The sequence below is a fragment of the Scardinius erythrophthalmus genome (genome assembly GCF_964197995.2).
Source record: "Scardinius erythrophthalmus genome assembly, chromosome: 5".
Classification (NCBI taxonomy): Eukaryota; Metazoa; Chordata; class Actinopteri; order Cypriniformes; family Leuciscidae; genus Scardinius; species Scardinius erythrophthalmus.
The window spans coordinates 36238025-36260658 of record NC_138225.1 but is presented as its reverse complement, the minus strand read 5'-3'; the positions used below and the strand labels follow the sequence as shown (position 1 = coordinate 36260658).

The window sequence follows — 22634 nt, the reverse complement described above, 5'->3', positions numbered from 1 at the left end:
ATCCCACACGTCAGTTCGTGGTGGAGGTCGACGCGTCAGAGGTGGGAGTAGGAGCAGTGCTTTCTCAACGCGCTTCCTCAGACGACAAGATGCATCCCTGCGCGTTTTATTCTCATCGACTATCGCCTGCCGAACGCAATTATGACATTGGTAACAGAGAGTTGTTGGCAGTCAAGTTAGCGTTGGAGGAGTGGCGTCATTGGTTAGAGGGGTCAGGGGTCCCCTTTATCGTTTGGACCGATCACAAGAACCTTGAATATATTAGATCTGCTAAAAGACTTAACTCCAGGCAGGCTCGGTGGGCTCTTTTTTTCGGACGTTTTGACTTTGTTCTCTCGTACCGCCCGGGTTCCAAGAACATCAAACCCGACTCTTTATCTCGTATTTTTGATCCTTCCGAACGCCCGGTGACTCCCGAGTGTATTTTACCTGAGAAAGTAGTTATCTCCGCACTCGTATGGGAGGTCGAGTCGAAGGTCAAGACGGCCTTAGAAGGGGTAACGCCTCCGCCCGGCTGCCCACCGAATCGTTTGTTTGTTCCGGAGGGGTTACGGTCCGACGTTATTCGGTGGGGTCATTGCTCCAACGTGGCTTGTCATCCAGGAGTGACTCGCACCAGTTTTTTAGTTAAGCAACGATTCTGGTGGCCATTAATGGCTCGCGACGTTCACGATTTTGTTTTGGCTTGTTCTATCTGTGCCACTGGTAAGACATCCAACCGACCTCCGGATGGGTTACTTCGACCGCTGTCTGTCCCTTCGAGACCCTGGTCCCACATCGCACTAGATTTTGTTACCGCCCTCCCGCCCTCCAAGGGCATGACGGTTGTTTTAACCGTAGTGGACCGGTTCTCGAAGGCGGCACATTTCATCCCCTTGCCCAAATTACCTTCAGCCAAGGAGACAGCGGTCACGGTCATTGATCATGTCTTTCGGTTACATGGCCTCCCGACGGACGTGGTCTCTGACAGGGGTTCCCAATTTGTGTCCAAATTCTGGAAGGAGTTCTGTAAATTATTGGGGGCTACGGTCAGTTTGTCTTCAGGTTATCATCCCCAGACCAATGGCCAGTCTGAACGGGCCAACCAGGATCTGGAGAGAACGTTGCGATGTTTGGTAACCAAGAATCCTTCGTCCTGGAGCCAACAACTTTCTATGGTGGAGTACGCCCATAACTCGTTACCAGTGTCATCTACGGGCCTCTCTCCGTTTAAGTGTAGTTTAGGTTACCAGCCACCAATTTTTCCGAGTCTGGAATCCGAAGTCGCGGTCCCCTCTGCTCACGCCTTCGTCCAGAGGTGTCGCCGCACTTGGACTAGAGCCCGTGAGACTCTTCTCCAAGCGGGGGGGCGCATGAAGGCCAAGGCCGATCGCCACCGGTCAAAGCCTCCCGTATACGTCGTGGGTCAAAAAGTGTGGCTTTCTACCAGAAATATTCCTCTCCGCTCCGTTTCTAACAAGTTAGCTCCCAAATTTATCGGCCCGTTTCCTGTCACCAAGATTATTAGTCCGGTGACAGTCCGACTCAAACTTCCTCCAGCGTACAGGAGAATTCACCCCGCCTTTCATGTGTCTAGAATTAAGCCTGTGTTTTATTCTCACATTAATCCGCCAGTCCCAGTTCCCCCCCCGCCGCGACTCGTAGATGGGGAACTTACGTATTCGGTACGTCGTATTCTGGACTCGAGACGGAGGGGACGCGGATTTCAGTACTTGGTGGACTGGGAGGGTTACGGTCCGGAGGAGAGAAGTTGGGTACCTGCTAGAGACATCCTGGATCACTCCCTTATCGATGATTACAATCGACAGGTAGGGTTATCGGGGAACGCCAGGAGGCGTTCCTAAGGGAGGGGGTACTGTCACGGTTCATGAATCGGCTGTCTCATTACTGATGTGTGTGTGTGTGTTGTGTGTGTGTGGGTGTGGTTACTCATTGTGGTGATTATTGTTGCCAGCTGTGTTCAATCCCCGTTCCCTTTATATGTGCAGTAATTCCCATCTCATGTTGTCAGATCGTTGTGGCTTCCCCGGTGTCGTGTCCTGTTCCCGTGTGTGGCTCTCATCTCCTCGTGTGGATTCCTGTCTTCGTGGATTTGCTTCGTTGTGTGTTCACGCGTCTGGATTGTTTATTGTTCCTGGTTCCTGAGCACGCCGTTCACCGCACACCATCACCGGGTTGCCCATTGAAGTCCCTGCGTCATTCCTTCATCTGAGTGTTGTTTCCCGACCTGTGTACTCTGACCTTTAAATAAACATTCTTTTACTTGCGATTGTATCCGTCTCTGTACTGTTACACTAACCCTCTCTGCTTTTTCAATAGGTACAAGTCCAGCTCTATAAGAAAAAAAAATACAGAGAAGTGGGTGCTCAACTCACTACATAGTTAAAACTGAGGCTGGATTTGGTATAGTGAGGCTATTATATTAGACAACTATAGGGCTAAAAGCATGATAGAATTATTCTCTGGCAAAGAAAAAGATAGACACAAAATGTTTGCAAAATTTTTGTTTGCAAAACAATGGTACTGGTCACTCCATCTTGTTTTAATATTTTTTATAGAGATAAGTTGGAGAAGGATAAATAACTCCAAAAGTCCAAAAATATGAAATTAAAAATGCTGTCAAAACTGGGAAAATGAGATGGAAATGTTATTGGCCATGGATCCAAGATTAGGCAGAGATCTCCAATTGTATTCTTAAAGAAGCTCATGAGCAAAAACAAAAAGAATATGAAAAAGTAGACCAAACAAATGACAAAATGCATTTGAGAAATTACAATTGGCTGTCTTACTCTCAACTGCACCATACTAAGGCCTATTATTCTGAAATATTTAATCTATTAGAGTTTGGGAAAAAACAAGAAAAAAAGGTTTGTAACAACGGTGGTAAACTAAACCTTAAGATCACTGACACTTCTGAATAGTGTTTGAATAGCTGTTTTGTGGTGTTGTCTGTCAGACCTTTGGAATTCCACAGCTAAATTTGCAAGTTCCGCATTTAGAGCACAACCTGCGGAAGAAGAATGTGTGACGGCCGATGAGTGACTGATTATGAATGAATGAGTGTACACTAAGGCAAATCAATTATTTTGCCTACAGCTGTATCTAAATTTCATATGTGGGCCCACAGGGCATATTCTGCCCAATAATGACCATGGATGGATTTGTTTAAAATCCTGGTCGAAACTGTAGTAACAATAGAAAAAGAAAATGGGAAAAAATTGTAAAAGAAAACAAAACAGTACTATATTTTGCGCAGCACCTAATAAATCTAACTTTCCTTTCAGAATATCATGATGGAGCATAACACATCTGACTTTCTTTTCAGCATATCATGAAGGAGCTGACGTTTTGTCAAAAGACTGAAATATTGTCTTGTAACTTTTGTCTCTTAGCAAAGTGGGTTGAGTGTTGTCCAAGTCTGATAACTAGTATGCTGATAGTGGGACTCAAAACAATGAGATAACTGAGCTGAATTGACTAATTGTAAAAAGTAATATAGGGGTAAAGCCTTACTGCTAATGAGCAGAAAACACACAAAAGAGGCCAGAACACCACTCAGCCCACATGATCATTTTACAGATGACAACAAGAAGGACAATGGAGCAGATAAGCAGATGATCTAATATGTTGTTGTCACTAAAAGAACTAACAGAAATAATGAAGGTTTCATTCACAGATGAGAACAGTTCAATTCCAGGAAGGTTTCTGGGACAATTCAAACAAAAAGAACCAGTGACTGTGCCTTGTCATCTCAGAAGAAGCTTGAACCTTGATCAGCAAAGTGACATTTGAGTCCATGGCTCTCAACTTAAAATACACCAAACGACTCCAGGAAACCCCCACAACAGCGAGTGAGGTTTCAAGGACATGTTGGCAATGACCTTCCCTTGCCAATGAGAGAAAAGGAAAAAGCCAATTGCAACAACTCACAATGACCATCATGAATGGAAAAAAAGGACAAATGACCAGAAACACATAAATGAAAAGTTGCAGAATAAGAAACTTTCAAGGAGTTGTGCAAAGAAGAGAGAATCAACAGAGATGAGTACAAGTTCAAACAATAGTCAACATCAACCAAACTGTCTTTAAATGTAATGTTAAAGGAGAACTCGGCAACTCTAGCGAACTCTAGTCACTTCTTCGCTGATTTTCCCTTTTGTTGTCGCATGTTTTCCCCACGAGCTCCCCCTACAGCTGTGGTGGGGCGTATATTTCACAACACAGTCGTAAAAAACTCACTTGCGGCAGCCTCCTCCCCCTCTCTACCGCTGCTCATGTGCGTTTGTTTTGATCGGAGCAAGCCAACTGTATCGCGTGGAGCTATGTCTACTGAGGTGGGTAATCTGGTAATACATCATAAATGCGTGTGTGTTTATGTCGAATTGCCGTAAAGCAATTTGTGTTTCGCGCTCGTTCTCGTTCTCGCTTTCGCTTCTCACGAGACTTCCAATTTCTATCTTGCCGGGACGGTAGTGAACAAGTTGCAAGGTTGGTTTTCCGCCTGGGAACGCTGGGGGGAGCGGGGAAAGTCACCAATATCACCAGAACAGGTTGTTTAACCATCCAAATGATTTCTAGACAGTTTTATTAAGTTAAAAAAGCTACCAAGTTCTCCTTTAAAGCCATTGAATATACTAGTAGCAACTTAATAATAACCCCAGAGAGAAAAAATTATTGAATTAAAGAATATATCAAAAACAAAGTAAAAACGATAATGAAAAATCAGAAAACAAATGAAAATAATGAATGATAAGCGACTAATTCAAGTAACTGTCATAGCACAGTGAGAATTAAGACAAGTCATGAAGGAAAATACAAATCGACCTAAATAACATTTTAAGATAAATCATAATGGGTACTAGTGTCAATAAAGGGGTATAAGTAATTAATTTAAGACTACAGTTGGAAATTAAAGAAAGATTAACACTGACCATTAACAAATATTTGATTTCATTTATGATTTGAATTATGATTTGATTCAATATGCTATTTGACTAATTAAATGTATTTTAAATGGTGCTAATAGAACGACCACCTCAGATGGAAATTGTTCAAATTCAATAACAAACAAATTGTTATAGCATATAGACTGTTCAATACCATGTAGATTATTGCCTTATGAACAATCTATATGGTGGTACCAGAGGGGGGTAAGAATGACAGGTTATTGCACAAAAACATACTTTTTGAATATTCTCAAACCATGCGTATTCACTTGCGCAAGGGGGGAGGGATTAAAAGAATAAGGAAGGACAATAATTAAAAGGCTAAATTAAGAATAAGGAAAAAGAATAAGGAAAATTAAATAAAAAGGCATTTTTTGCAATTTTTGACTGTATACAAGAGAAATTCGCGACAAAAATAAAGGTAGGAAAGGAACAGTGACAAAAATAGGCCATATATCAGTACCAGAAGGACTAATAAAACTCTTGGTAATGGATTATATGAACAAGATAGAGATGGGTAAAGGCAATGAGATCAACAGAGGAGGGTCAAGAGAAGTAATTAAATTTAAGACCAAAGAATTATTCCTTAGATTTGAAATTCTATCAGAAATAAGTTTAGATAATGGTTTAGCAGTCATTCTAGAAAAATTGAAATTAACATTAATTGTATGCAAAAACTTAAATTACAGAAAAGGAAGTTTTAACAATAATTAAGTTATAATGCTTTATGTTTGAAAAGGTTAAGGAAAAACTTAGATATACAGAAAAAGAAATGACTGTACAATGAATATGTAAGAGTATAAAAAGTTATTTTCGAGAGTATTTTTTCTAATTGTCTAATGAGTTAATTGAATTACTTTTATGAAGTAAATGTAACATTGCTCTTGAAGCTTTCTTAGTTTGAGTGATTACATGTGACATAATTAAGTTAATTCATGATAGTTCATTTAGAAATTATTAGAAAGGAAAGAAAAGGTATTCAGTTAAGGTATGCTTGAACTGAGGAGCTATAATGAGAAAAAGCTGCAACACGTGAGATATTTATTGTTTAAATTTGATAATAAAGTAGACAGAATTTGAAATGTAAAACGTTATAACGAAGAAAATTGTAATTTAATGTAGCTGCACTACAGTGTTATGGTTGTTCATCAACTAAAAATGACTGACTAAAAGATGGATTCTTCAAATTTAAGAATTGATATTTCTTCATAAAAATAAGAAGCGAATAAAAATGAGGAAAAGTTATTTTTACCCAGCCCTATTTTAAATCAAAATTCATATGGATTATGCGAAATAAACATGCAAACTAAATCATTTATTCTTCTATAATCAGCAGAGATTTATTATAATGATTTGACTTTATAATAATGAAAACAATTACATGAGAAAAAAGTAGAATGACTTTACAATTGAAAAAAAAAGTTAAGGAAAGCTTGATTTAAAAGATTAGAAATGTTTTTTGGAGTTGCAATTGAAAGAGGGTTATTATTCTGTTGTGTACTTCTCATATTAAGAAGATAATGAAAACTAATTTTAAAGGGCAAAAAATCATATTATTAAGATTGAGCTTATAAACCAAATTGAGATTTACAATCATTGGACGCTGATTGAAGTACCTCGAATAAGGATGAAGAAGAAAATGAATAAGCCAGATCCTGGGGGTCTGGGTCGAAGAGGATATCTACACCGCAAGAGAACTCTTAACTGTATAAGGGATTTTTGTGTTTGACATATTCTACATAACTGTGACAATTAGACAATGCTGAACCAATTTCATCCACACACTTGTAACAATGTTTGATTTTTGATTAGGGAGGATTTGAGTCTTTTACTTTCTCCATTGAAAAAGAAAAAACAACTGAAAGAAAGAAAATGTATGGAGAAAGATGTTTGGCTCGATTGCTCCTCCGGAGTATGGTGGCATAATTTTAGTCATTGAAAATAAGAATGAGTGACTTAATTTAGTCACTAAGGTAGTATAACTGAGGGGACTGGATTTTGAAACTACACTCTGGAAAAGGATAGCGAATGTGGGGCTTAAATAAGCCCCAGAGGAGGGAATGTTGAAGATTTTATTATTTAGAAAATAAGTAATTTAACTGGTTTTTTTGTACACTATTATTTCCTTGTCTGTGGGTGACTTTGGCTGACTTTGGAACCTGAGAGCACAAGGTGTTGTCACAGCAGAAAATTCTATTTCAGTAATGTCACATGGTACAAAACTATTTCTCAAAATACCTATAGAATGTATTACCATGTTTGGGACAAGGAGAGGGTATATACGTTTACTGGGCAATATTTCTGGAGGGTCTTGTCTGCAGAGGGACACTCGGCTTTGTTTGTTAATAAAGTCTAATTTTTTCTGATGTCAAATATCTTTGAAGTCATTCCCCTGAAAAGAATACAACCACAACAATTACAAGGAGCACATCTGGAGATTTCATGTTCAATGTCCTGGTATATGCTGGGTCAAAACATGGTTTCTCTGTCTGATATAATAGTGTTGCAGTGAGTGGGGAATGATGAAACGCTGACCACGGAGCAATAGGCCATTATCAACTGTTCATCTCTTATGGCATAGAACTGCCTGAGGTCATGTGGCAGCTTCTTTGATGAGTCAGGCCAGCCTTCGGCAACGACCTCAGATAGGCGACTGCACAGATAGTCTGCCTGTGTTTCCTGTCTTAATTCCACCATTCTCCTCGAGGAGAGAACTTCCACTGTCATCACATCGTAATCCTCACTAGTTTCAGCCCAGTCACTGGAGGGCAGGTGTGCACGCGAGAGTGCGTCTGCTAGGTATAGCTCTTTGCCTCTCCTGTAAATGACGTTGAGGTTATAGCGCTGCAGCTTAAGTATCATCCTCTGAAGGCGTGCAGAGGCTGAGTGCAGTGTTTTTTTTAGAATTGTGATGAGAGGCTGATGATCAGTTTCGACAGTCACTGGATGGCCATATATGTAGTCGTGGAATTTCTGACAAGCATAGACAAGGGCCAGCATCTCTTTCTCTATCTGAGCGTAGCGTGACTCAGTCTCTGTAAGTGCTCTTGAGGCAAACGCCACCGGTTTGTTCTTTTGGAGGCAGACAGCACCTAGGCCATGCTGCGAGGCATCTGCAGATAATACCACCGGCTGATGCACGTCAAAGTACTGAATTATAGAAGGACTCGTGAGTAGCTCCTTAAGTCTGGTGAATGCTGCCATGTGGTGCTCCTGCCAGCACCACTCTACATCCTGAAGCAGGAGTTGACGCAGGGGTGCTGTAGTTTCACTATAGCCTGTGATGAATTTTGACAAATAGTTTGTCATGCCCAAGAACCTTTGGACTCCATGCTTGTCTTCTGGGGTTGGCATAGAACGGACTGCATCTGTCTTTGTAGGGTCGGGTTTTATGCCCTGGTCAGTTAGAAGGTGACCCACATACGACACCTCAGACACCCGAAAACGGCACTTGTCAGGGTTAAGCTTGAGGTTTACGGCACGTATTCTGTCCATGACCAGGCGGAGGCGCCGGTCATGCTCTTTTCTTGGCTCCTGGCATGTCAGCAATCACCTGTTCCACTGTTTTCATGGGATGATGTGGCCTGAGGAGGGCCTTGTTGAGGTGCACAGGGTCAATACGCAGCCTTACGGCACCGTCTTTCTTACGTGCAGCCACCATAGACGAGACCCACTCAGTGGGCTCCTGAACTGACTTAATGACACCCAGTTCAGTCATTCTGTTGAGTTCACTGATAATTTTGTCCTTCATTGCCAATGGCACTCGTCTGGGAGCACATATTGTAGGGTGCACAGAGGGGTCCAAGCGCATGTGATACATTACCGGTAGTTTGCCTATGGTGCTGCAGTCAAAGAGATCTTTATACTCTGTGAGCTCAGGGTCCCCTTGTTGGAGATCATGCACATTCTGGCCAAGTTGCACAAAGCCTAATTTGATGCTGTCTCTGAGGCCCAATAGAGGTTTTACATCATTGTCGACAACATGGAACTGTAGTGTCCCGCATGTGAAGTTTACATTAGTGACACCTAGAGTCCTTATGATCTGACCGCCAAAGGCCAAAGGCCACAAGGTTGACTACATGGCTGTGGTCGACATGAGCGCCTGGGTCGATGTGCTGGAGAACACCTCTGGACAGTACATTGCACCGGTCTCCAGTGTCAATCTTCACCTCAAGTTGCTTCCCTGTGTTGGAAGTGGACAGGATGGTAAATATCTCTCCCTTATCAGCTGGCACCTCTACACTTTCACAGTAGAACAGATCTGCTGGTTCATATGCAATATGTGCATCTAGTTCACTAATTCTATGCGTCTGTCCTCCTCTGCGTATCGTGTGGGGTGCTCTGTTTGACTGAGATGAACCTTGTTCTGATCTGTTGTAGATGCGTTTTGCTCGATCTGCAGCATTTAGAGAAGTGGTTCCACTTTCCACACGCATTGCAGCGCTTGTTGAAGGCTGGACAGCTGCTGCTAGCCGGTGGCCACCACATTTAGAACACGTAAAATATTGCACTGCACAAACTTCACTTTCCTTCTTTATCTCTTTGGTACCCACTTTTTTATATTTCTTTGTTTCCTTTTTCAGACTGCTCATGTAGCATGCATATTTCAATAGCTGAGTTTAAAGTTAATTTTTTTTCTTTCACCAGCTGTGTGCGGATGTTGTCATTGTGAATGCCACATACCAATCGATCTCTAATCAGTTCGTCATGCAACATGCCAAATTCGCATTTTCTGGCTAGTGTTTTTAACGTTGCAACGTAGGACTGGATTGTTTTGTGCGGCGTCTGGTTCGTTGTATTAAATGCATGTCTGTCCATAATTACATTATTTACAGGCAGGCAGATTTCTTCAAAAAAATTTACCAGTACTTTTGAATCCTCCGGATCTTCCTCCTCCTCGAAAGTGAACGTGTCATATTTATCTTGGGCATCGGGACCAGCGAGGTTGAGAAATGTGTATGCTCGCACTTTTTCGGTTGCTGCTGAAAGACCGGCATTGCTGTATATGCGCCATTCGTGCTTAAACTTAGTCCAATTGTCCGCAATGTTCTCGTCAAAGACAAGGGGGTCAATCTTACGAAGTCCTTGTGCCATCGTCACTCTAGGCTAACTTCTGACACCATGTACATATGTGTATAAAAACTTACTGACACGTCGTGTATAACTCAGGTCTGCTCTTTATTATCAACATTCACATGTGCCTTATTTCCGCACCTGCGCTCTTTAACTTTTCCCAGAGCTCCTATGTCATCTTCTACGTCATCAACATAATCTACAACAGGGAACTACACTGCGACCAAAATGGTCGCATATGCGACCTTTTGAAATGCCATTGCGACCAAAATTTTTAATGGGTCGCAAATGTATCACTGATTATTTTTGTACCTATGTTTTAGGCAATATGCTATGATTTACTGTGAGCATTTATTAAAACAGAAATGTGTATTTTAAGAATACGTTTTATAACGTGCTCTGTCTGAGCATTCAACACATAAGTTGGCTTCAGCCCCGCGACCGTTACTTAGATTAAAACGTACCATTGTATCTGCGCGACTCGCGAGCTCTCTCTCTCACACAAATACGGACGCGCGCGCACACAGAGAGAGAAGATAATTGTAAAATGAAAATTGACGGGCTATAGTTTAAATTTTGTTCTTGCTTGTTTTTTTTTTCTGTCAAAATGTCGGAAAGCATATTGTATTATCCAGCCGTGTTTTTAAAATTCGTTAAATGACGGACGTTTTGCAACACAGCCCTCGTTGTCGGATTCGTCAAACTTAGCCTACTTGATACTATTTTTAGAATACGTGATTCGTTATGCTATTATTGGACTCCTGTCTATTCATTGTCGACTGTTTTCTATAAATATGTTTGTATTGGCTAACATTTATGCAGCTAATGCCTGTCCTGTTTAAAATGTGCAATGTTCAAATGCAAAGACAGCACGTCACAAATAGAAGCCCTTTTCCCTGTGCTATTTAGTATCATATTTGGTTATTGGAATAATAAATTAAGTAGCCTATCTTTATTGTACACCTGTTTTTTTTTTTCTGGTTTTTTTACTGTTTTCTAAGTTGACCAGCACACATTATATGCAATGCAATATAATGCATGTGTGTCCTATGTGTGACATATTTTGCACACAGGTAAAGGTGCCCAACATAAGTAATTTCTAAAGTAAAAAAAAAAAAAAAAAAAAATTGGAAAATATCTCTTTATTTGATTATCAGTAAATTTGTTTTCTATACAGAGATATCGATATCGGCCATAACAGCAATATTAATATCGGTTATTATCGATATCGGCCACAATTTTCACATCGGTGCATCACTACTTAAGAGTTCAGGAGTCTGCCCATCTGTGCCAACCATAGCATGTTGAAATCCATTTTGCACTTTATTGTGTACTGTATTTTCTATTGCAGTAAATCTATCCCAACCAATGTTAAAGAAAACAAAAACAAGAAGGCATGTGGTTTAAAAGATGGCAAGTAAAATAAAAAACACATCTGTATGCAATACAGTTTCATTATTGTTCATTATTATCCAGAGCGGCTTACTATAAACAATTTGTGCGACCAAATCATGTTTTGCGCCAGTAACTGAAAAAGTTAGTAGCGCAAGTGCCACCAGTGGAAAAGGTTAGTGTAGTTCCCTGTACAACCCCTAATCATGCGAAGTACCAAGTGTACTCGCCTTCTTGCAAGAGCTCTTGGATGTGGGTCGCACCCCCTCCACGCTCAAAGTGTATGTGGCTGCCATAACAGCATCTCACGCTCTTGTGGGCGATAAACCAATAGGAAGAAATTACCTCACTGTGCGCTTCCTTAACATTTTTAACTAGGAGATATCACCATGAAACTTTCCCAGTTGATTACCTACATTAAGATGAGGAAAAAAATGTATTACAAGTTTTCTGTAATTTAATGTTTAAATATGCAAATTAGGCAATATCTAATTAAATATGCGCTAATTTGCATCTATTTTAAAAAACTAAATCTGACTATTGGATAAAGCCAGGTTAAAAAAAAAATCATTGTGTTCACATATTAGATGGGAAAAAATTACAGAGGGATTTATGGATATATACTTTTGTTATCCTGTAAATCAGAATATACTGTCAATAGCCTTAAAAAAATGATAAAATGTTATATAAATCAGGCTAGGAATAATATATTTACAAATCCCTCTGTAAATGTCTTCATAATATAACTAGGTACAAGACTAGAAAGTTTGCTGTATATAGGTGCTACTGAAGTGGAGATTTCGGACTTGGAGTATGAGAGAAAAGTAATTTTGAGAACACGGGCTTTAAAGATTTATTCTCAGCCAATGAGATTGCGCATTCAGCCTTTTTACTTTCACGATTGGTTGCTGATAAAAAGGAAATGACCATATTTGGATCTGACAGCATTGTACAGGAGAGAGAGAGCTTTCCAGCGGTGCATGTGCTGATAGGGAGCAGACAGCGATCGCGGAGCAGCATGTTGATTAAGAACGCCAACTTTTGTTGAATTTATAAGAAATCTACAGACGCAAACAGACAAAGTGTAGTAAAATAAAGACCTAAATGTGTATTTCGGACTTTTTTCACCACAAGTCTGAAAGAAGACATGTTATTGAAGACAATTATCCAAAAATCTCAAAACTGACTAGTAAAAAAAATATGTTTTTGCCTGCCGTGTCTCGCCTTAAAGGTGCAAGGAGGTTAAACCCTCCTTGACTCCCCTCTATGCCTATCTGGTACCCCTCCACGGTCCTGGAAGCCATGAAGGGTCCCCCATTCGAGCCACTTCGGTCTACGGACCTGAAGCCGCTTTCGTTCAAAACCGTTTTTTTACTAGCAGGCTTCAGTTAAGCGTGTGGGCGATTTACAAGCGCTATCAATAAGCACTTCCTGACTTGAGTTTGGGCCAAACGACTCCAGAGTCGTCCGTAAGCCAAGGCACGGTTATGTTCCTAAAGTGCTTTCTAATCCGTTCAGAGCACAGGTTATTTCGCTGGCAGCTCTTTCCTCACCAGACGACGAAAGAGATGCAAATTTACTGGCTCTCAGAGTTTATCTGGAGCGTTCTGCCACATTCAGACAGTTGGAACAGCTCTTTGTATGCTTTGGCAGCCGCACTAAAGGGCTTGCCGTCACAAAGCAGAGATTATCGCGCTGGATAGTGGACGCTATCTTGTGGCTTATAGTCTAAGGGCCTTCATTGCCCCTTAGGCGTCAGAGCTCATTCCACAAGAGGTATGGCCTCATCGTGGACTTGGTCAAGTGGAATACCTATTGAAGATATATGTGAGGCAGCCGGCTGGGCTTTGCCCTCCACATTTATGAGATTTTATAACTTGGAAGTGCCCGCTTTGCAAGCGAGGGTTCTTTCTGTATAAAGTGTAAAACACATCCCCCCCATAAGCCATAGGGATCGACACATGTCTGGTTATAGCCAATTGAACTAAGGTTCATATTCCCTATATGAAGCTCGTCAAAGAACTGGCTAATATTATACTTTAATCTTCTATGAGTCTCAGGCGTCTCCCTTGGGCTATAGTATGGAGCGAAGTTAAGCACGCACAGCGTTTTGAAGGGGGGGTTCCCATAGCATAAGCTAGCTTTACACAATACGAGAGACCTCTCGAAAGGGAACGTCTCGGTTACAAACGTAATCTCGGTTCCCTGAGATGAGGGAATGAGTATTGCATAACCCGCCGTGCTACTGTGCTGTGATCTGAGGATCGCTTCAGTCGATTAAACCTGGGTTTCCTAGGCTAGAAATGGGTTATTTATAGGCAAAAGCCACACTCATTTTGGCGGGCTCTGACATGTCAGGGCGGGAAGTGCCCTGATTGGTTCATGGGTCTGAGCCGCCTCGCCATAGGTTCGTGCAGTTGCCGCAGCACAGCCAATGACCGCATTGACACTCATCTGTGTCTGCTGTGCAGCTGCACTGCATTTTAAAGATTTTGCTTCAATATTCTTGAGAAAAGGAGTTTTCCCATGGCGTAAGCGAGCCTTACGCAAGTAACCGAAATGTTTTGTTGACACCTGACCCTCAGCCAGATGAAACACAGAGGGTTTCCACCCTCGCTCTCCATAATATTATTATTATTAATAAGAGGAACTAATGTGTAATATAATGTAGAAATGTTTTTTTATATATATATTACTGAATCAACCTGACTACATTCAGTTATTTTTAAGAAAATATTTTGAGGAATAATAACACTAATGTTTTTGTTCCACTAATGAAAGACAAAACCAAATAGGTCCCAAGTGACTTTCATTTATGGGCATTTTTCTAAATACCTTCTTTTATGTTCTACAGAATAAGAAAAGTCATACAGGTTTGGAGAGACATGGTGAGTAGGCTAAATGTTGACATAATTTATGTTTTGGGGTGAACTACAGGGAGGCTGCCAGACAGAATTAAGATGTGGCCCACCGCCAGCGCGGCTCCATGTGCTCGCAGTCCACTGAGGGAGGCCAAAAAACAGAGCCACCACCATCCCATTTCAAATAGTGCTCCTTCATACCCTGATAAACTCATTGATAGCCGGAGAAAGACAACGTGGCCAAATGCTTGCAGCCCAATCCCTCATTCACATCACTGCTGAATGCAGGTAAAATAGTACAGAGGGACAAAGAGAAGTTAACCATATTAGAAAATCAACCAACAAAATCAGAAGAAAGTAGCAGTCCACCATTGTTTGTTTGCGAGTTTGTTACATTTGGGTGCAGTACAGAAAGGAGAGTTATGTGATGCTATGCGCGATGAGGCAATCTGTTTGCTCATGATTTTCCACTGGTGCAATGCTACCAATTATGAAAACATCCAGTCCAATTACTGGCCTGAAACAGATTAGTCACACAGAATTAATCTAGACTGGAGAACAATGATTGCCAGGCTTCTGGCAAAACCCAACTGTCATTCCATAAAAGAAAAGCGAAATAAAATGTAGGGCTCCGGGTGTCTACGAGACTTGGGCTGGAGAAGTGGCCTGTACTCACAACCAGCCGGAGGGGGGTGTGGGGGGTGATGCCCTAGACTCTCTTCATCAGAGGTTGTGTATGTCGTTCATTAGCTGAGGCCATGTTCTTCAAGGAGAGAAGCACACTTTTTGCGCAGACTGCTTTTGTTTGCGAGGCTGGAATTAAAATTGATTGCATGTGTTTTGGCATGCAATTGTTTGTACACGGCATTCAAAACTTTTGGAACCGGATCTAAAGGAAATCTCATATTAGTGATTTGTGCAATTCAAAAACATCATATTAAATTCCTCCAGGGTTCCAATATGGTTCAGACGCAGCAGCTTTATGTAATTGAGTTCAAATTACTCACTTGCATTCTCCTCTCCCGTCTGCAGTAGGTTCACATGTACCATCATTTTGGCATTTTTCCGAACATTCCAGGCCTGGAAACACAGAAACAGGGTAATACATTTCCATTGAGTGTTGCATGATTTGATATCATGATATACATATTTCCAAAAGTAGTATTATCCTTAAAAAGACTAGAATTAAGCAAGCTTGCTTTATATATATATATATATATATATATATATATATATATATATATATATATATATATATATATATATATACAGTGCTGGTCAGAATTATTTGCCCCCTTGGTAAATGTGATCAAAGATGGCTGTAAAAAATAAATCTGCATTGTTAATCCTTTTGATATTTTATTAAAAAAAATTAGCAAAAATCTAACCTTTCATGAAGTAAAAGAATTGAAAGTGGGGGAAAAATCACATTATGAAATAAATGTTTTTCTCCAAAACACGTTGGGAACAATTATTTGCCCCACATTACACATGGGCTACTTTTTTTTATCCCAGTATGAAGCAAACCTATATGTTAAGTGTTTGCAGCCAAAAAGCTATTTTTAGCGCAATTTTCCACCGGACAAAATTGCGATTGTTAACTCATGATTTCTGTTCTGTCTGTGCGCACCAATCTTGCACTTCTATCTCCTCAACCAGACCACATAGAGACTTCGGGTTTTCGGCATTGTGTTAAGGAAGGTCTAATCTCGGGAACGCACAAAAAAAAAATCCAGGAAAAGATTTACTATCTCTTAGTGTTGTGATCCCATGACGTGAGAAAATTGCGCTAAAACACTCACCGAGTTTTTATTACTTGTTTTGGCCATAGAACTTTAGAAAAGTAACTGACACTACTGGAACTTCAAACGGGACTTCTATGGCCAGATGAAACAAAAAAAAGAGCTTTTTGGCAGCAAACACTTAAAGCAACAACATGGAACTTTTCCTCTGCGGTCGCCCTACAGGTTGGAAGCGGAATTGTCCATTACCGCTGTCGTAAAATGATTTACGGTTACTGTATATGAAGCATGCAGGTTTTTTTTCATATGGGCAATGATAATATTATTAATCTTCCCCCTTTCATAATTTATACATGTTTAGTAGACTAAACATTTTAACTCAAACATTTGCGATTTGCATGTCGATTGCAATGCTCAAATCTGAACGAGAATGATAGCGATAGCATCCTAACCATCTAAAACTACCATGTTAGTGTTTACTAGCTACCAGATTGATAATTCGCTCATCTACTAGCTGATTCATGAAGATAAATAAATGGAGGATCAGATAGTTTCCATAACGTAGCCAGGCAGACAACAGATTAGAAAAACTAAAGATAGTATGCAAGCAATTTACAGTTACTTACTAGTTCAACAGCATGACGGCCAAGTCAGCATCGGTCTGGTAACTCTCCTCCTCCATAAGCTAACGCCAGCGAGCAAACGCTCGACCAATATTGATCCTCGTCCTGCCTTTCAGTTTATCACTCTCCCTTTTCCTCTTCCGACTCTACTCCGACAAAACCTTGGACTTCTTACGTTTCGCTGCTGCTTCAACCATGACGAAAACAGATGTACGAAAACAAACGCGCTGGTTGGCCACATTTGAGGAAGTGGTGGGCGAAGTGACGTATGCCGTAAAGCAGTCGAATTTTGTAGTTCTTTTTGAGGGCTGGTTACTACCCGCACCCCGAAGTTACATAGTGCCAGTAAAAGCGATACAGACCCCGTCAGGCTCTGGCAGACGTCTCATTCAACCTATTGTAAGTCGATGTACTATCACAAGGGTCTTGGAAATATATTATGAAGGTTGAAAAGTTACATGTTGTTACTTTAACATGGGTTTGCTTCATACAGGGATAAAAAAGTAGCCCATGTGTAAAATGAAATACTCAGCTGTATCTTTAATGATGTGGGCCTAATTTTCTGCCAGAGGTCCTGGACATCTTGTTCAGATACATGGCATCATGGATTCGATCAAATTCCAACAGATAAAAAATCAAAACCTGACAACCTCTGCTAGAAATCTTATAACGGGCCATGTTTGGATCTTCCAACAGGACAGTGATCCAAAAACAAACATCAAAATCAAAACAAAAATGTATCACTCTGAGCACAAAACTAAGCATCTGCAATGGCCATCCCAGTCCCTGACCTGAACCCTATAGAAAATGAGTGGGCTGAACTGAAGAGAAGAAGCGCCAACTTGGATCTGGGAATCTGAAGTATCGGGAGAGATTCTGTATGGAGGAATGGTCTCTGATCTCTCGTCAGGTGTTCTCCAAACTCATCAGGCATTATAGGAGAAGACTCAGAGCTGTTATCTTGGAAAAAATAGGTTGCAAAAAGTATTTAATAAAAGGGGGCAAATAATTGTTCTCAATGTGTTTTGAAGAAAAATATTTATTTCATAATGCGATTTTCCCCCCACTTTCAATTCTTGTACTTCAATGATAGGTTCGATTTTTGCTAATTTTTCTTTATAAAATATCAAAAGGATAAACCATGCAGATTTATTTTTTACAGCCATCTTTGATCATATTTACCAAGTGGGCAAATAATTCTGACCAGCACTATATATATATATATATATATATATATATATATATATATATATATATATATATATATATTACATTTTCTTGATTTGTCAGTTTGGTTCCAAACCAAAAGAACCAAAAAACGGCTTGCAATAAATACCCTTAGGTAGCATAACTGAAAAACTGTTGAAACTTTACTCAAACTGCGCTAGATCAATATTTGCACCGAATACTACTTATGAACTGCCATATGCGGAGCGACAGATATTCAAAAACAGCTCAGTTCAAATCTATATCATTACGAGTGACGTGCGAAAAATACAATATCCAGAGTTTACTAAAAATATGAATATGTATTCGCGGTAAAGTTACACTAGTTACAAGTTAACAGCCGTAGTCCAAAATATTTTGATAACCCTATAATTTGTGATACAGTTACAGGTAATATTAAAGTTAAACTTTAGTCTACAGAAAATCAAACGATTTATGACGCCTGCTCTTTCTGTGGTTTGAAATAAGTGAGGCTGCGTGCTGACATCAGTGCGCAACAAGTGACTTCTTCTCGAACAAGGTGTTTTATTTTACAATAAATGTCAGAAATTAACTTAGGCTATTGATTAGTAATCATATTAATCCTAATGTAAGATCGTGTAGAAATGTGCTTCTTGTCTGATAACGAAGAAAGCATCTTCCAATGAAACGTAGCCTACCTTGCGTCAAAGTAATGTGTGATATCAGAAGAATTAGTTTCACGAGGAAAAGATGCATTTCTTCTTATGGATAGTTGTGGGATTCCACGCAGGCTTAACATATATCCAACATTGGTCTGTTGAAGAAAAGGAAATAAATCACGTAAGTATAAAGAATAGATCCAAAAATGGCACTTGTGGCTTGTCCTCGCGAACTCTGGTGCTGCTCGTGCAGTCTCAGCTGAGTGAATGAGATCATGTATTCAAGGCTTCATTCCCCTGCTCTCATCCAGAGGCTCCTTCCGCCACTCCACTTCACGAGCTGGAGCCTTAGCTATTTATTTATTTACTTTACAAACTTTCTGAAATGGCAGTGGGGAAAACACGCCCACCCTTTAAACTATGGAGCTTAAAATATGACAATATGATTTGGATTTGAATTGTGTAAATTTGAATTATTTACAAGTGAAATCTAATAAAAATTGAATTTTAGGTGGTAGTTTAAATAGTTCTGAATTTGATTTTTTTTTAAACGAATATTGAACATTTGAAATTTAACAAATTGAAATGTTTTTATGGCTGAATTTTATAGACGCATTTTCAAACAGCTAGTTTTTTTGTTCTGAATTCTCATACTGCAAATATTCAGTTTAAAAAAATACAGATTCAAGTTTTCAAGATGAAGAAATTCTGAACTTCAAATTCAGTTTTCTAAAATTCAGTCTCAAAAATTCAAACTCAAAAATTCAGATCTTACAGAAAGTAGGTCACAGGTCATCCACAGGGAAGAGTAAAGGATCTCAGATAAGTCGAACAGAGCATTTTGGCTGCACTGCAGTAGTTTTCTGCCGCAAACGCGGAGGTGGTTCAAGAGAATCCGTGTATCTTTCGTTCAGTCGTTTTTAGCGCAATTTTCCACCGGACAAAATTGCGATTGTTAACTCATGATTAGTGATTAGTGACATGATCTGTGCGCACCAATCTTGCACTTCTATCTACTCCTCAACCAGACCACCTAGAGACTTCGGGTTTTCGGCATTATGTCAAGGAAGGTCTAATCTCGGGAACGCACAAAAAAAATCCAGGAAAAGATTTACTATCTTATAGTGTTGTGATCCCATGAAGTGAGAAAATTGCGCTAAAACACTCACCGAGTTTTTATTACTTGTTTTATTTAATATTAAGAGTAGAAAAATGAGATTAGATCTAATAAAAATTAGATTTCTAATATTCTAGTAATAATAGTCCGCTGCTGCAGTTGCACGGAGCTTACAAAACTTAACGTGTGTATTGCAACTATAGGCTACATTTCATTTTCTCATCAAACTAGACTAACGAATGGCTCGGTACAACAGAAGAGCCTAGAAAGGGTTTTCTCTCTGTGTAGACCAGCAGTTGGTCTGAATTTGCTATAAACCTATACTGTAGCCTAGTCACATTTTATCATGAAACACGCTGTGATTTATTCCAAAGTGACTCAGGCATAATGCATTTAACGTTAAATAATCTAAATGTTGACTTTCAAAAGTAGGCGCGCCAAGAAGGCTATTCTCTGTATTTTGGTTCATTTTTGGTGAGCGCCAAAAAAATCTAAAGAGACCGAGACGCGCTAAAGCAGCGCATCATGTTGTTTTATTTATTTTTCAATGGCATGATATTTTGTAGTCATTTTGAATGTACACAAATAAAAATATACATTTTACTGTTTCGAATGATGTCATATTATCTGTATGACTATAAATAACAGAGTATTAACAACGTTATTTCCCAGCAGTGGAACAAATCCAAGTGATGGCGCTCGCGCATCGCGCTCTCACACATATCAGTTATGGCGTTGCTTCATATCGCAGACTGCTCATTATCAAAATAAACACAGTCAACCAAACATATAAAAAGTTATTCTGCCTAATTTAATTGGTGTGTTGTACAATATAAAGAGCAAGCTGTGCCGCACAGTCCTACTTGTTATTCCAAACATTTCCTTTGCTGTGAAGACACTGATTTGTAATAAAGGGCACAATATGGGCTATTTTTATAGGCTATGTTGCCTATACTGTATATTATTTTATTATACATGGCTACTTATTTTTCATTCTTGTTGTTTTCTGCATTCATTTAAGGATTTGTCATACAGTAAGGGAAAGTAAAATAGGCTACACATACATGTTAAATGTTGTATTTTATTTACAGGTCTTATACACTATTGCTGAATAGGCTAATATTAAAATGCGTTTTTCATGACGATTTGACACGCGCGCGTTTCTCTCTCAGTCTCAACATGATCCAGTGTGACTTGCACTCAGGTGCATGCGACTTATTTTCTGGCAAATACGGTCAGTTAAAAAATGTTGCTGTATTACAAAATGCATAGAGTGGAGACCATTTGGGCAAAAAAACAAACAAACATATTGTGTTCATTACCCCCACCCACATTTGGGCTTAATCAGTGTTATTATTAGGGGGTCCTTGGAAATGTATTTAGGTGTAGACAAAATCAGTTATGTTTATTTCATATATGAATGTACCTTGCATCTCCCAGACACTAGCCGTTAGTATACTTATTTGGCCTATTTTTTTAGCCAATTCTCAAAATCTGTGTGGAAAAGCTGTGGAGCGCGGAGAGAACGCACAATGGCTTTGCTTTGGAAGTTTTTTTTTTTTGTTTGTTTTTTTTTTATTATTATTTATTTTGGAAGTTTAGTTGCCAGAGAAAATAACACACAGTTTTGTTTGACATCAATTGATACTCAACATTAATGAAATAAATAAATGTAATGTCAGAGAATGCACAAAGCGCATCCTTTTGAGATGTAAATTATAATAAATTTTAATTAAAATAAAACACATAAGGCCTACATCATAAAACGCAGAAGTTTATGTATTTTAATATATTACATTATAATACAAATAAAAAGGCTTCATACTTCAGTCGAGTCCCAATATACACGTATATAGGCTAAATCAGCGTCTTCACAGCAAGGGAAATGTTTGGAATAACAAGTAGGACTGTGCGGCACAGCTTGCCCTTTATATTGTACAACAGACCAATTAAATTAGGCAGAATAACTTTTTATATGTTTGGTTGACTGTGTTTGAACTGATAGCCTACTGTGTTGTGTGAGAGCGCGATGCGCGAGCGCCATCACTTGGATTTGTTCCACAGCTGGGAAATAACTTTGTTAATACTCTGTTATTTATAGTCATACAGATAATATGACATCATTCGAAACAGTAAAATGTATATTTTTATTTGTGTACATTCAAAATTACTACAAAATATCATGCCATTGAAAAATAAATAAAACAACATGATGCTCTGCTTTAGCGCATCTCGGTCTCTTTAGATCTTTCTGGCGCTCACCAAAAACCAAAAATTTTTCTACTCTTAATATTAAATAAAAAAACGACTGAACGAAAGATACATGGATTCTCTTGAACCACCTCCGCGTTTGCGGAAGAAAACTACTGCAGTGCACTGCAGCCAAAATGCTCTGTTCGACTTATCTGAGATCCTTTACTCTTCCCTGTGGATGACCTGTGACCTACTTTCTGTAAGATCTGAATTTTTGAGTTTGAATTTTTGAGACTGAATTTTAGAAAACTGAATTTGAAGTTCAGAATTTCTTCATCTTGAAAACTTGAATCTGTATTTTTTTAAACTGAATATTTGCAGTATAAGAATTCAGAACAAAAAAACTAAAAAAATACAGATACAGAATACAGAATACTTTGAAAATACATGTCTATAAAATTCAGCCATAAAAACATTTCAGTTTGTTAAATTTCAAATGTTCAATATTCGTTTTTAAAAAAATCTAATTCAGAACTATTTAAACTACCACCTAAAATTCAATTTTATTAGATTTCACTTGTAAATAATTCAAATTTACACAATTCAAATTTAAATCATATTGTCATATTTTAAGCTCCATATTAAACTCAGTTGGGGATCTCAAAACATGTAAGCGGGAAAATCTCAGCACCAAAATTTGAATGAGCTGATCGATGTTGTTGTTTCAATAACAGTAAGATTTTAGTTACCATCGAAATATAACTAATCAAATATCGACTTTTTTAGATTAAATTTAAAAAGTCGATATTTGATTAGAAATATAATCAAATATCGACTTTT

At 39.1% G+C, this 22634-nt stretch overlaps 1 protein-coding gene across 2 annotated transcripts in view; it reads right to left on the bottom strand.

The window, feature by feature from the left end:
- Nucleotides 1–18750, bottom strand: part of LOC308691702 (uncharacterized protein) — a 228083-nt gene extending 209333 nt beyond the window's left edge. For both annotated transcript variants that reach the window (XM_081367199.1, XM_081367198.1), the window contains exons 1-2: nt 18524–18750; nt 15280–15352 (exon numbers count right to left, since the gene is read on the bottom strand). In XM_081367199.1, the coding sequence (XP_081223325.1) occupies nt 15280–15352; nt 18524–18581 (131 nt within the window). In that variant the 5' untranslated portion in view covers nt 18582–18750. The remainder of the gene's footprint in view (nt 1–15279; nt 15353–18523) is intronic.
- Nucleotides 18751–22634: the final 3884 nt, after the last annotated feature.